Raw genomic sequence first — 14290 nt, forward strand, 5'->3', positions numbered from 1 at the left:
GCTTCATTATTCATGTGACAAACATGCCATTCCAGGAATCAATAAGGCATTCCCTTTCCTGTAGAAGAGTCTGAAGAAGGGTCTTGACCCGAAACATCACCCATTCCTTCGCTCCGTAGAAGGTCCTCCAGCATTTTTGTCTACCCCTTCCTGTACTGTGAGTATATCCTATCTCGAGGAGAGAGATTGGATTTCTAGATAATATTCCAGATGTTTATACGTCAGCACTAAAATCTTCTTACAATAAAATCCAACCTACCTTTTCCTTCTTATTTGCTAGCTGTATAGGCTCATTAATATGTAGTGGTTTGCTCACAGGAAAACCCACATCCCCCTGAACATCAACTTTTAATTTCTCAATATTTAAAAAATATTCCACTTCTTAAATAGTTTTTTGACCTCAGATTTAGTTTACATTATATTCCACCAAGTCTTGTGACATGTATATTCTTTGCGTCCTCTTTCCAACACAACCTGCCACTTAGTTTTGTATTATCAGCACATTTGGGTGGAATACAGCAAACCACAGAAAGATCATTGACTGGAAATGGTATCTACGTTTGTCTCTCCAGAGATGCTGCCTGACCCGCTGTATATTTAAAATTCCGGTCTCTCATCCAAAGTTGTGTGACCTGCTGGGGCCTTGTGACATCCTACTAATCACCAACTCTCAAGGCAAGGCAAGGCAAGGCAACTTTATTTATATAGCACATTTCATACACGAGGCAGACTCAAAGTGCTTCACATAAAAACATGTCATACAATAAATGAAATAATAAAATGAAATAAAATAGAAGAACTAAAATAAAAGAAAAGCAAAATTAAAAATGCATTATAAAAAGTGCAAAAGTTAAAAGTGCAATGTAGTTAAGATTTAGCTGAAAGCTAAAGTAAACATAAAAGTTTTCAGTCTTGTTTTAAAAGTGGTCAAAGTTGAGGCAAATCTTAAATCTTCAGGAAGTTTATTCCAGCTATTTGTTGCATAGTAACTAAATCCTGCTTTCCCATGTTTTGTATTTACTCTGGGAATCACTAGCAGATTGGTTTCAGAAGATCTTAGCGGTCTAGAAGGCTTATATAGTGGAAGCATGTCAGTGATATACTTTGGCCCTAAACCATGTAGTGATTTATAGGTGAGCAGCAGGATTTTAAAATCAATTCTCTGACATACAGGGAGCCAATGTAAGGATTGAAGAATTGGTGTAATATGCTCAAATTTTTTGGTCTTTGTTAGAACTCTAGCAACAGCGTTCTGAACAAGCTGTAGCAGCCTGAAAGTTTTTTTTGGAAGACCTGCAAGGAGACCGTTGCAATAATCTAGCCTACTATTAATAAAGGCATGTACAAGTTTTTCTAAATCTTGAGCTGACATGAGTCCTCTTAATCTTGCTATGTTTTTGAGGTGATAGTAGGCCGATTTTGTTACTGATTTGATGTGACTGTCGAAATTTAAATCTGAATCCATAATGACCCCAAGATTTCTGGCTTTGTTTGAAGTTTTCAGGGACAGAGAGTGAAGGTGTTGGGTTACTTTAAGCCTTTCTTTTTTAGCACCAAAAACAATTATCTCGGTTTTGTCCTTATTTAGTTGGAGAAAATTTTGGCACATCCAGTCTTTGACTTGCTCAATGCACTGGCACAACAGATCTATGGGGCGATAGTCATTTGGTGATAGCGCTACATAGATTTGAGTGTCATCGGCATAGCAGTGGTGGTCAATATTATTGTGGGCAGCGTGGTCAAGCTGAAAATAGTTATTTACTCCAATTCTTTGTGAGTAATCCATACCAGTAACTATGTCTACACCAATGCCATCTCATTTTGTTTAAAATCCTTTTGTGCAACATTATTTTGAAGGCGTGTAAGAAGGAACTGCAATTGCTGGTTTACTCAGAAGATAGACACAAAATGCTGGAGTAACTCTGAGTTTCTCCAGCATTTTTGTCCACCCACGTTATTTAGTAATTTGTACCCGTCATTTAGGGATGTTATATGAATTTTTTTTTAATAAGTTTATGTGTGTTGTTTTCTCTCTCACCTTCAAGGTTAGTTCCAGGACTGCACTGGAAAAAGGTATCAAGGCAGCGAAACATGACTATGCAAAGAAAATCCAGGGACACCTCTGTGACACAGGAAACACCAGGAGGATGCGGAAGGGAATCCAAACACTGATGGGGTACAAGGCAAGGCAGCAGGTAACTGACACCGACACTTCTCTTCCAGGTAAACTGAACAATTTCCTTGTACGTTTTGATGCACCAAACACCACACCCAAGGGGAGAGCCAGCCCCTGCTTACAAACCGACCAGCCAGTCCTGACCATAGACTCAATGGACACACGGAGAATCCTGTCTAAGGTCAACCCGTGGAAAGCAGTTGGACCCGACAACATCCCAGGACGTGTGCTCAAGGAATGTGCTGATGAGTTAGCAGATGTGCTAACAGACATCTTCAACATCTCCCTTAGTCAAGCCATTGTCCCCACATGCCTCAAAACGTCCACAATAATCCCAATAGCAAAGAAACCAGTTGTTGACTGCCTAAATGACTACCGCCCTGTCGCCCTGACCCCCATAGTAATGAAGTGCTTTGAACGCCTGGTTAAACCTCACATTACTGCCAACCTCCCCTCATCGTTAGACCCCCTCCTGTTTGCCTATTGCCCCAACCGTTCTACAGAGGATGCCATCTCTACCACGCTGCACACAGTACTCACGCATCTGGAAAACAATAACACATACGCCAGAATCCTGTACATTGACTTCAGCTCAGCCTTTAACACCATCATCCCACAGAGACTTGTGGAGAAACTAACCCTGCTGGGTCTCAACACCACCCTGTGTCACTGGGTCTTGGACTTTCTGACAGAGAGACCGCAGTCAGTCCGTGTTGGCAAGAACACCTCAGGCTCGATCATGCTGAGCACCGGCTCCCCTCAAGGCTGTGTGCTCATCCCGCTGTTGTTCACATTGCTCACACATGACTGTGCTGCCAGATTCAGGGACAATAAGATCATAAAATTCGCAGACGACACAACAGTGGTGGGACTCATCAGCGGAGATGATGAATCAATGTACAGGGAGGAAGTGAAACAACTAGTGGATTGGTGCGGCAACAACAATTTAGCATTAAACGTCGACTAAACAAAGGAGATGATTGTCGACTTCAGAAGGTCGCAGCCATAACACACACCCCTCAACATCAGTGGCACTACGGTGGAGAGAGTGGAGAGCATAAAGTTCCTGGGAGTGTGAATTACAGACAGTCTCACCTGGTCCAGGAACAACACTGGGATTGTCAAACGGGCCCATCAGCGACTGCACTTCCTGAGGAAACTCAAACAGGCCTCACTCCCCACCAACATCCTCAGGACTTTTTACAGGGGCACGGTGGAGTCTGTACTCACGCACTGCATGAACACGTGGTACTCCAACTGTAATTGCTCAGACAGGAAGGCTCTGCAGAGGGTAGTGAGGGGAGCAGAGAGGATCATTGGCGTCTCCCTACCCTCGGTACAAGAACTGTTCCAGAGCCGCTACCTGAAAAAAGCTCTGAGAATAGCTAAGGACAAACTGCACCCCCTCCACACACATCTGGATCTCCTGCCATAAGGCAAGAGATACCGTAGCATCAAAGCCCGGACTACCAGACAGATAAACAGCTTCCTGCCACAGGCTGTGAGGCTGCTAAACAGTCACTCCACCTGATTCTGCGGCTTTGCACTGACATTTTAATAACTCTGGCACTGGCCACTCAAATCAGCTACCCTGGACATTTTAATGACTGTTTTTACTGTATTTCAATGTTGCTGTTTTACCTGCTTTTAACTATTTATATTGTTTCATCAGGGACTGGATTGTTTTTACTGTTATTATGTGTGAAATGTTTAAGTTTTATGTGCGATGCTCCGGTATTCCCTGGGAAACGTCTTCTCATTTTGCACTGTACAATTGTTGCTTTGCAAGATGACAATAAAGGTTGATTTGATTTCTGTTTGCCTTTATTTGCTTCAGTTTTATTTAGTGTTATTTATCACGTTGTGGTTGTAGCTTTTGAACGATTTAAACGTATCGGGTTTTTAAAATTCATATAAATTCATAGCGTTGCCCAAACGGGAAATCCCTTCAGCTGTACCTGCAACTGAAGCTACGGGCGGATTCGTAGACCTTGAAGAGGCATTGACACTTTGTTTTTATGTAGAGAGGTAATAGAGGAGGGCTCCAGACTGAGAGCTCACTGACTGAATGATACAGACGTCCTGACTGAAAATCACACGCTTCCGATCAATTGTTTTAGGTGCTACATGCTACTTTTTGCTTTGCCCATTTTCAAAATGTAGAATTTTGAATTTGGCATTTGATTGGTACAAGGAGACTACAAAGCTCGTAATATCTATTTTTTTTACACACTGTAACTTACTACATTTCTACTTTTGGGTATGTATGTGGCAATTATGGCTCATGAAATTTTCTCCCACACAACTAGTTATATTCGTAACAACATATTTAAATACGTGAAAGTTTCGAACTTTCCCAACCTCTTAAAAAATGCCTGAAGAAGGGACCTGACCCTAAACGTCACCTAGCCATTCCCTCCATAGATAGACACAAAATGCTGGAGTAACTCAGCCGGTCAGGCAGCATCTCTGGAGAGAAGGAATAGGTGGAGTTTTGGGTCGAGACCCTTCTTAGATCCAGCTAGACCTGCTGAGTTCTCCAGCACTTTATGTTTTGCTCTTAAAATAAATCCGTGGTCCGCTGAAGAAACAACACGATAGACCACTCTGGAAGTGCCAGTTTTGCTGTACACTTCATACTGTAGAACATATCATAATACACAATGAGTGATTTAATGGGATTAGATTATTTTGTTTAATCTGTTGTCCAGAATTAATCGATACCCACCCTATGTACCTTATATCAGATTTAAATCGGAATTCCGATTTTTTTGTTTTCCTATTTGTCAATTTTTTGTGCCCGATTATTTGGCGGCCAATCAACCGCTGTCTCTAAGGGGGTTGCGACCAATCACCGACCAGCTTCCCTTACTGAGATACCTATCTTTATTTGGCTGTGTTACTGATAGAATGTGTATGTAATTATCATACCCAGTGCATATAGGCACAAAATGGCCCTGAAATGTATCATATTACAAAAAAATTATCACGGGGAGCTAATAGCGTCTACCCGCCCCCCCTCCTTCCCAACCTCAGCCTCACGGACTTCAGGGTACCCCAAGTTCCTAAAACCCATTTCCATCACTGGTTATATTTGCCACCTTCTCATCTGTGGAAACTATTCAAGGAATGATGCAACTTTGGAAGATGACAACCAAGATGACAATGCATCGTGAATAATAATAATAATAATAATAATAATAATAATAATAATAATAATAATAATAATAATAATAATAATAATAATAATAATAATAATAATAATAATAATAATAATAATATATTTTATTGTCATTGCACATAAGCACAACGAGATTTGGTATGCAGCTTCTATCCGATGTCATAACTTAAATAACTAATAAAATTTAGATTTAGATACCCCGAGAACATGGTTTGTAAAAAGAACTGTACAACAGTAAAATAGTCAAAACAGTTGACTGCAGATGTTGGTTTATATTGAAGATAGACACAAAATGCTAGAGTAACTCAGCAGGTTAGGCAGCTGGATAGAAGGAATGGGTGACGTTTCGGGTAAAACCCTTCGGGGGCCTGTACCACTAGGCGATTTTTTTGGCGACTGTCAAAGTCGTAGCAGGTCGCCGAAAAAACGGCGACTGGACTACTTCAGACTGCATCCACTATCTTCACAGTCGTCTCTTTCAACCCTTTTAGATGTGCATCATCAAGTCCTGGAGGTTATTTTGCCTTTTTCTCACTTTATTTTTTCCCATTTTACCCACGTGCCTATGTTAATTTCATTTATCTCCTCATTCTTCAAATCTGATGTTCTCTTCTATTTCCAAAAGGTTTGCTATGTCTCCTTCCTTATTCCCCAATGTAATTTCTGTTCACTCACTATGTAAGAGACCCAAATTAACTGTGATAATAATTTCCTTGCTACACTTCTAAATAATCTTACACTATGTCACACAAATGTAACAATTTTAATGCAATCAATTGACGTTAACTGATTTATCCATTATGTATGTCAAAAGCACAGCAGATCAATTGAAAATGCACTTAAATTATTGAATTACAGTAGATACGTTATATAATTTTACTGCTGCCGTATAATGAATAGAGTATTGGCTACGAATCAACATATATTTTGTTTAAAATACAAATCAGCGATAAATGCAATTTCCCAAGTATAGCTTTGTTTTCACTGAATTTATTTCTGAATTCACTACGTTTGGGGCAAAACCGTACTTTCAAATTTCAAAATAGAATGGGAAAATTGGACTCTTGTTGTGTATTTGCTTGACCTACCAATCATATTAACAGCGAAAGAGAAGCTAGCACCATAAACTCCCCTTAGAGAGAAAATCTGGAAGAACAGCTTGAAAGGGAACATCAAGCTGAGTTGCACGAACAGAAAGATAAGAAGCCAGCCAAAGTCTGTGAATGCCACAAGAAAAAGAAAACAATCAAAATGGAGGCATCAATCCGATATAAAGGAAGGAGGAAATTTAGAGAAGAATGGAAAATAACAAGATATAGAAGGACCAGAGGACAAGGGTTTGAGGACATGGGTTTAAGGTGAAGGGGAAAAGATTTAGACAATAGACAATAGACAATAGACAATAGACAATAGGTGCAGGAGTAGGCCATTCGGTCCTTTGAGTCAGCACCGCCATTCAATGTGATTGATCATGGCTGACCATCCCCAATCAGTACCCCGTTCCTGCCTTCTCCCCGTATCCCCTGACTCTGCTATCTTTAAGAGCCCTATCCAGCTCTCTCTTGAAAGTATCCAGAGAACCGGCCTCCAGTTGGTTCTACAGACTCGCAACTCTCTCTGAGGAAAAGTGTTTCCTCGTCTCCGTTCCAAATGGCTTACTCCTTATTCTTAAACTGTGGCCCCCAGTTCTGCACTCCCCCAATATCGGGAACATGTTTCCTGCCTCTAGCATGTCCAAACCCTTAATAATCTTATACGTTTCATTAAGATACCCTCTCATCCTTATAAACTCCAGAGCTTACAAGCCCAGCTGATGCATTCTCAGCATATGACAGTCCCGCCATCCTGGGAATTAACCTTGTAAACCTATGCTGCACTCCCTCAATTGCAAGAATGTCCTTCCTCAAATTTTTTTAGGAAACTGTGGGGTACCTTTTTCACACAAAGGGTGGTGGGTGTATGGAATGAGCTGCCAGAGGAGGTAGTTGAGGCTGGTACTATCCCAATATTTAAGAAACAGTTAGACAGGTACATGGATGGGACAAGTTTGGTGGGATATGGACCAAACGCGAGCAGTTGGGACAAATGTAACTGGGACATGTTGGCCGGTGTGGGCGAGTTGGGCCGAAGGGCCTGTTTCCATGCTGTATCACTCTATGACTCTAAATGAGAATGGGAATTCAATAAACGCAGCAATAATGGATTCAAGGCAAAACATAGGTAGCTGGTGCATATGCTTACGTCTGAATGTTATTAGAAAAGACAGAGGAATGAAAGGTGATAAGTGTAAATATTGCAATGGAACATTGATGCATAAACCACTGGCAATAAACAGTACTGAGGGTTTACACTTTGCTGTGTTAAATTCTGCAATTAATAATGAGTGATTCCTTTATTATTATTGCATTTGATTACCTCATCCAGCCTTTCCTGGGTTGTTTGATGTTAGTTAATACAGGAGTAATGGTCTTCTGACTGTGTGATCTTTACCACTGCTAAAATGTGTGTAGCGTTTAATTACACTGTGACTTGGTGCCTTTGGAATGAAGCATATATAAATTCTAAAGAATTTCTCCATCTCCTAATCAGCGATAGAAAATGTGAATGTTTAGATATCAAAGGTTAAAATGACAGTATGTTCAGATCGCACATAAATACAAATACTGAACATAAAAGATAACAGAATGTACTTTCCTTTCTCTGCATGAATTTTTATGGCTTCAGTATAAGTTATGGATACATAGATACGATCGTGGCATTTGCAATGTTTTTAGATAGGCACATGGATGTGCAGTGAATGGACGGATACGGATAACATGCAGGCAGCGAAGATTAGTTTTACTTGGCATCATGTTCAGCATGGATATTGTAGGCTGAAGGGCCTGTTTCTGTGCTGTACTGTCCTGTGTTCTATGTGCAATGTTTACATTGAAAACAGAGTCTGTTTCAACTACTTCCCTCCGGCAGACGTTACAAGGCCTTCTACGCCCGAACCTCCAGACTCAGGAACAGTTTTATCCCGAGAGCTATAGCGGCTCTGAACCGGCCCTAATGAGTGCCCCCCCACCCACCCCCTTTGGACAGTCTCCCTCAGATGGTCACGTCAATCAATTCAGCTTGTTTATTTATGTATTGTATTTATTTACCTTTCTTGTACATCAGTGGAGCTGCACACTAAATCTCGTTGCACTGACGTGCAATGACAATAAAAGATATATTATTATTATTATTATTAGAACATCTTCCATTAGATTGGCCTGCTTTTAAATATTCTACATTCAATAAGCATAGAGAATATTTAGAAGGTTTGAAACTTTAATTTCTGTACTATAAAGAAGGAACTTACTATTTATATTGAGGGCTGGTTGTTCCTGCTCATTTTTACAAATTTGTACATTTTAATCATTTCATGGTGAAACTTGGGTGAACAAATCAATTTTTGGGAAGGCAGGATAGCGTCCTACTATGAATTCACCTCAGGACTCATTCTATCAATGCTCAAGAAAGATAAATGGATGCGTAAGAAAGAAGTACACAGAGAGACTCATCTCCTGTAATCCACATTGCAGCACCTATTATAATTTTCAGGAGAGGGAAGAAGATTAAAAATGAAAAAGAAACCACCATAAAATAGCAAATTGTCATGAAATTCGTCATACCTGACGAAAATAAGCCTCCAACCTATTTTCACTCATTTCCTTATCCATCAAACTTAGTGGAAAATAAATCAAATTGGGCACAAAGGATGCAGTATTGTTGCCACTATTTTTACACTACCACCCTACTATATTTTGTTTGGGAAAAATAATGCGACCACATTTGGATCAGACATTGAATCTAAGTCTGACAGTTGTGGTTTAATTTCCAACCAGAGTAAAACAAAATGTTTGATTTGGCCGACTTTGGTCTCAGAAGAAAGCTGTGTTGATTCTAAATATGAGAGTGTGGGCAGAATGATTGCTTTGAACCTAGAAGAGAGAGAATCTTTCCTGTTCAAGCAATCAAAATAAAGTTCAATGGCTTTACAAAATATGGCAGGTTAAACAGGATTTGTCCCACATTCGATTTACAGAAAAGTGTATTGCAAATTGAAGAAGTGAGATATTAGGCACTTTTTTCACTTGGAAGTTGATAAGTTATAGGAGCAGCATTAAATCATTATGTCTTCTCCCCATTATCCCCGACACCCGTACTAAGCAAGAATCTGTCAATGTATGCCTTAAAAGTATCCATTTACTTGGCCTCCATAGCCTTCTGTGGCAATGAATTCCACAGATTCACCACCCTCTGACGAACAAAATTCCTCATCATCTCCTTTCTAAAGGTACGTCCTCTTATTCCGAGGCTGTACTGAGGCTAATATCCTCTCCACATCCACTCTATCCAGGCTTTTCACGATTTGGTAAGTTTGAATGAGGTGTCCCTTCATCCTTCTAAACTCCAGCGAGTGCAGGCCCAGTGCCATCAAACGCTCATCATATGTTAACCCAAACATTCCTGTGTCAAGTCTGGTCTTGACTTCAGATTTACATTGATAATTGTATACTTCTGAACAGCTCCCCATAAGTTGTTTTATATAAAACCATGACCACAAGGTTCAAGAATAGCTTCAACAATCGTTGGGCTGTTGTATACAACACAACATTATCCTCAATAATAATGAACTTCTATGGACTGGTGTTGGTTGCAGTAAAGACTTTGGTTTTTGCACTCGGATTACAGTTCTTAATTAATTGGGTTTAAAAAATTTTTATTGTGTGCATTGCATTCACAGGCCTGTTAAACTGCTACAGGTGAGAATTTCATTATTCTGCTGTTGGTACATATGACAATTAAACATGCTCGACTCTCTCTTGACCCGAAACGTCTCCCAATCCTTCTCCCCAGAGATGCTGCCTGTCCCGCTGAGTTACTCCAGCATTTTGTGTCCAATTTCAGTTTAAACCAGCATCTGCAGTTCTTTCCAACACATCTCTCTTGAATCTTAATCCATTGATGAATTCCTAATGAAAATATATTCTTGGACAACAAGGTATACAATACATTAACACAGGAAATCACTGCCAGTGTGCTTAAGGATGCAATCTGTGGTATATGGTTCAACTAAATCATAGTGTACGAAGGAACTGCAGGTGCTGGTTTAAACCAAAGATAGATACAAAATGCTGGAGTAACTCAGCGGGACAGGCAGCATTCCTTCCCTTCAGAGATGCTGCCTGTCCCACTGAGTTACTCCCGCAGTTTGTGTCTATCTTTAGCTAAATCATATATTTTTCCAAGGATGGGAGAATCAAATCCTAGAGGGCATAGCCTGAAGGTGCCAGGGACAAAGTTTAAAGGCGATGTGCGGTGCAAGTTTGTTTACACAGAGGATGGTTAGTGCCTGAAACCTTCTCGGTGGTTGAGGCAGAATGATAGTGGCATTTAAGAGACTCTTGGATAAGCATATGGTATGGATATGCAGAGAATGGAGGGATATGGATTATGTGCAGGCAGATTTGGTCTTAGCATCATGTTAAGCATATACATTGTAGGCCAATGAACCTGCTATTGTGTCCTGCTGTTGTATGATAAATCATCTTCTGCTGAAACTTCATACTTAAAGTGATGAGCTTATCAAAAGCTGTGACAGTGTATATGTTATATATCGAAAGGGTATATAAATCAGTAAGGGCAAATTAGGTTGTAACAAACAAATGAAGATCAAAGAGATGCTGCCAGACCCGCTTAGTTACTCCAGCACTCTGTGTTCTAAACATGATTCCACATCTGCTGTTCCTTGTGTTTCAATTAAAAAAATAACTTGCATTCAGAGCTGCACTAGCAATCGCAACAAACTTCTTAGATGACCAAGTACTTATTTCTGTCATGTAGAAAATGTGACAGAAAGATACACATGGCAAACTCCCAAGAAAACTAATCATTATCAAATAATCTGTTAATGTTGATGAATGAATATTGACTAGGGCTATGGGACAACATCCTGCTCAACTCTGAATAATACTAGCAGATATTATACATTCATTTGAGTGGGCAAACTAAATTTACACATAGTGCAACACCAAGCATCAACTGAGATTCATAATCTCACACTCAAATCAATCAATTCAAATTTTAACCCATAACTCCTGACTCATAAAATGAATACAGCGTTTAATCTCGACCAAGCCCCAGCCTCTTTTCATACTGATTCAGAGTTTGTAATCTGCAATCTGCGTTTGACCAAACGTTGATGTTCTCTCGCTGGTTAAAACAAAAACAAAAAAACGCGCTACACCGCAGAGAATGTCAACTTACAGCTGCCGAATTTCAAGGGGCATGCATGCCCGTCCATTGGGAAGTTCACGAGTCTCATCGGACACGCAGCATTTATGGTGAGTCTGAAATTAGAGGAGAACATGTCTATTTAGCGTGAGTTGTTACACGTGCAATGGGGCAATAGATTGTCTCGCCAAACTACAATGCCTAACCTCATGGTGTAAAGTACTGTCCCGTTTTGCATGATCCGGAAAAGCCTGTTGGGGGTCGTCATGTTGTGAGCGATAGATTTTTTTCCATTTCTGAAAAAAGTATCCGGGGTCCAAATTTTGCTGACCATTAAATTATTCAACCTAAGGATTTCAATGGGCCCCTCAAATTCTAGCCTCTTGTCAATCCAAGTTTGTCGAAAGAAGACATCCATCGTATATTCCTATAAAAGTGCAATAACAGGTTTTTAAAACAGTTCATTGCATTTACTTTAACTGTAGGGACGTGAAATGGCCACGGTGTTTGATACACATAATCTAAAACCTCTAATACCTACCCGACACAAAGCCTCAACAGCTCAATGGATTACTAAGTGTCAATGTCCGCTTTGGCTAAATACTTTTTTCCCCCCAGTCATTTGACCTGTTTCTTAAAAATAAAAGGTTTTGTTTTCCAACCGATCGGGGTAGTTTAGTGAAACATTAATCATTGACAAAAGATGAAAGATCACTGATACTTTAGGCGGCGGGGATTGTCAAACAGATTAAAGAGAATAATCTTCTCATAATATTCTCCCGAGACGCCTGTACACTAAGCAATACCAACGTGCCTACACTGACGCGTGTATATCACCGAGCATTTCTAGTTTATGCCGTTCTTTGGAAGAGTAAATATGCTGATAACTCTCTAGTTAATCTACCGTTGCGAGTTGTCATACCATTTCGACGTCGGATACGGGACCGAAACTTGTCACATATATGTCGGTTTTCACTTCAGTGACAGGACCTACAAAAAAAAAATCAGACCACGATTAAAACGATTGCTGTGTGTTCGTGGGGTACACGATTCATGCTGGTGTCACGTGGGAAGAATGAAAAAAAAGCCCCCTCAAAGTTAGGGGAACAAAGTTTATAAAGGTACTGAGTTCTAAAATTACCTTCTATAAAAATCACAAACCTATTAAATGCCAGCACGTGACTAATCAATTGAAATATTTGCCATTGGCTTAGTCATAATATCATATCGACTGAAAAGTACGTCATTCGAGGCTGAAAAGGGGTTTGAGTGTTAATACCAGACGAATGGTTATGTGATAAAACGTAAGGTTTACCTCCAAACCCTGGTCGGAGCCTGTTGTCATATCCATCAAGAAGTCTGTCGAGAATACGCGTGATGTTTTCCGAATGGATCCTGACTTCATTGTCGCGATTGGAAGACTTTTTATCCAGCGCCTCTCCTATACTGTAAATGCAAATTTAATATTGGGGGCTAGGACGACTTTAGCAATCAAAGTGTGTGTGTGTGTGTGTGTGTGTGTGTGTGTGTGCGTGTGTGTGTGTGTGCGTGTGTGTGTGTGTGTGTGTGTGGTGTGTGTGTGTGTTTGCCTGCACTTGCGATGATTCGACTCGAACATGAAGTACGTACATATAAAACAAATCTAAATCCAAATAAAACGCGTGAGGATCTAACTTAGCAGAGGATTGTAAACGAGATAGACTCACCAAGACAGCGCCGTGCACAAGACAAAGATCAGCAAACCCACACGGCTGGTAGACATTGCAACCACACTTCCCATGTCAGCCGTTACCATTTGCGTGTCCCATATTTTAAGCCTCCTCACTTTTGCCGTCATTGTGTCATTTCAGGAGGAATGAAAGGAAACGGTTGCAAAAACACTTTGGTGCCCCCTCAACGCTGAGCCCCTTTGGCGTTTGAAGGAAGACAGTTCTCCAGCCTCCTTGATTTTTTTTTTTTTTACCGTTGGTTTATTTCTCCGCTGCTGCCTGGGCTCAAGTGAATGTCTCCGTTTAAAACTATAGAGTTTAACAGCCGGTATGGGATGGCGAGCATTGACAATAATCGAATAAGGCATCATGGGAGATTAAAAACAAGAAATCCACTGATACTTTTGGCAGGAATTTAGCGAGGAGCATTCAGGAATCCTGGCATGACACGGGCGGGCGGGCGGTCAGCCGACTATGATTGCAGTCCAAATCACAGCACCTCTTCTATCACTATAACCATTTAAAATTCTATTGATATTCCTTCTCGTAATGTATCAGTGTTTTACATTACCAGCCTCTGAATGAAACTGGGATTTATCACAACGTCTCTCTCTCTCTCGCTCTATCCGCCCCGCCCCAAAGAAATGTGTGACGGCTTGAGATATTGAGGTGACATTGTTAGTTCTTTATTTTATGTAATCTAGGTAATCAGAATTAGTAAAGGGGAACGTTAGCGTTTGTGTTGTCACGTCTTAGTCATTGCATTCTGCAGTGATCTCCAGACCTGTTGGTGAGCATTCAAAATGTTGCTGCTGTTTATCTTCCCATTTAACTTATCAATTGGGCATTTGTAACAATATTCTAGTGAACGCATCTGTTCCATCGCTCGAATGTGTCAATTTTAACAAACCTCTTTGTTACTGAGGCAGGTCGCTTTTAAAAACAAATGTTTTCACGTTG

The 14290-nt window shown here is 40.4% G+C and overlaps 1 protein-coding gene across 1 annotated transcript in view; it reads right to left on the bottom strand.

The window, feature by feature from the left end:
• The window catches only part of gabra6 (gamma-aminobutyric acid type A receptor subunit alpha6), a 34147-nt gene extending 20314 nt beyond the window's left edge, over positions 1 to 13833 (bottom strand). The window contains exons 1-5 of the mRNA XM_033029238.1: positions 13328 to 13833; positions 12937 to 13067; positions 12544 to 12611; positions 11828 to 12048; positions 11655 to 11737 (exon numbers count right to left, since the gene is read on the bottom strand). Of these exons, the coding sequence (XP_032885129.1) occupies positions 11655 to 11737; positions 11828 to 12048; positions 12544 to 12611; positions 12937 to 13067; positions 13328 to 13458 (634 nt within the window). The 5' untranslated portion in view covers positions 13459 to 13833. The remainder of the gene's footprint in view (positions 1 to 11654; positions 11738 to 11827; positions 12049 to 12543; positions 12612 to 12936; positions 13068 to 13327) is intronic.
• Between the last annotated feature and the right edge of the window lie 457 nt (positions 13834 to 14290).

This window comes from Amblyraja radiata, chromosome 11 (genome assembly GCF_010909765.2).
Source record: "Amblyraja radiata isolate CabotCenter1 chromosome 11, sAmbRad1.1.pri, whole genome shotgun sequence".
Lineage (NCBI taxonomy): Eukaryota > Metazoa > Chordata > Chondrichthyes > Rajiformes > Rajidae > Amblyraja > Amblyraja radiata.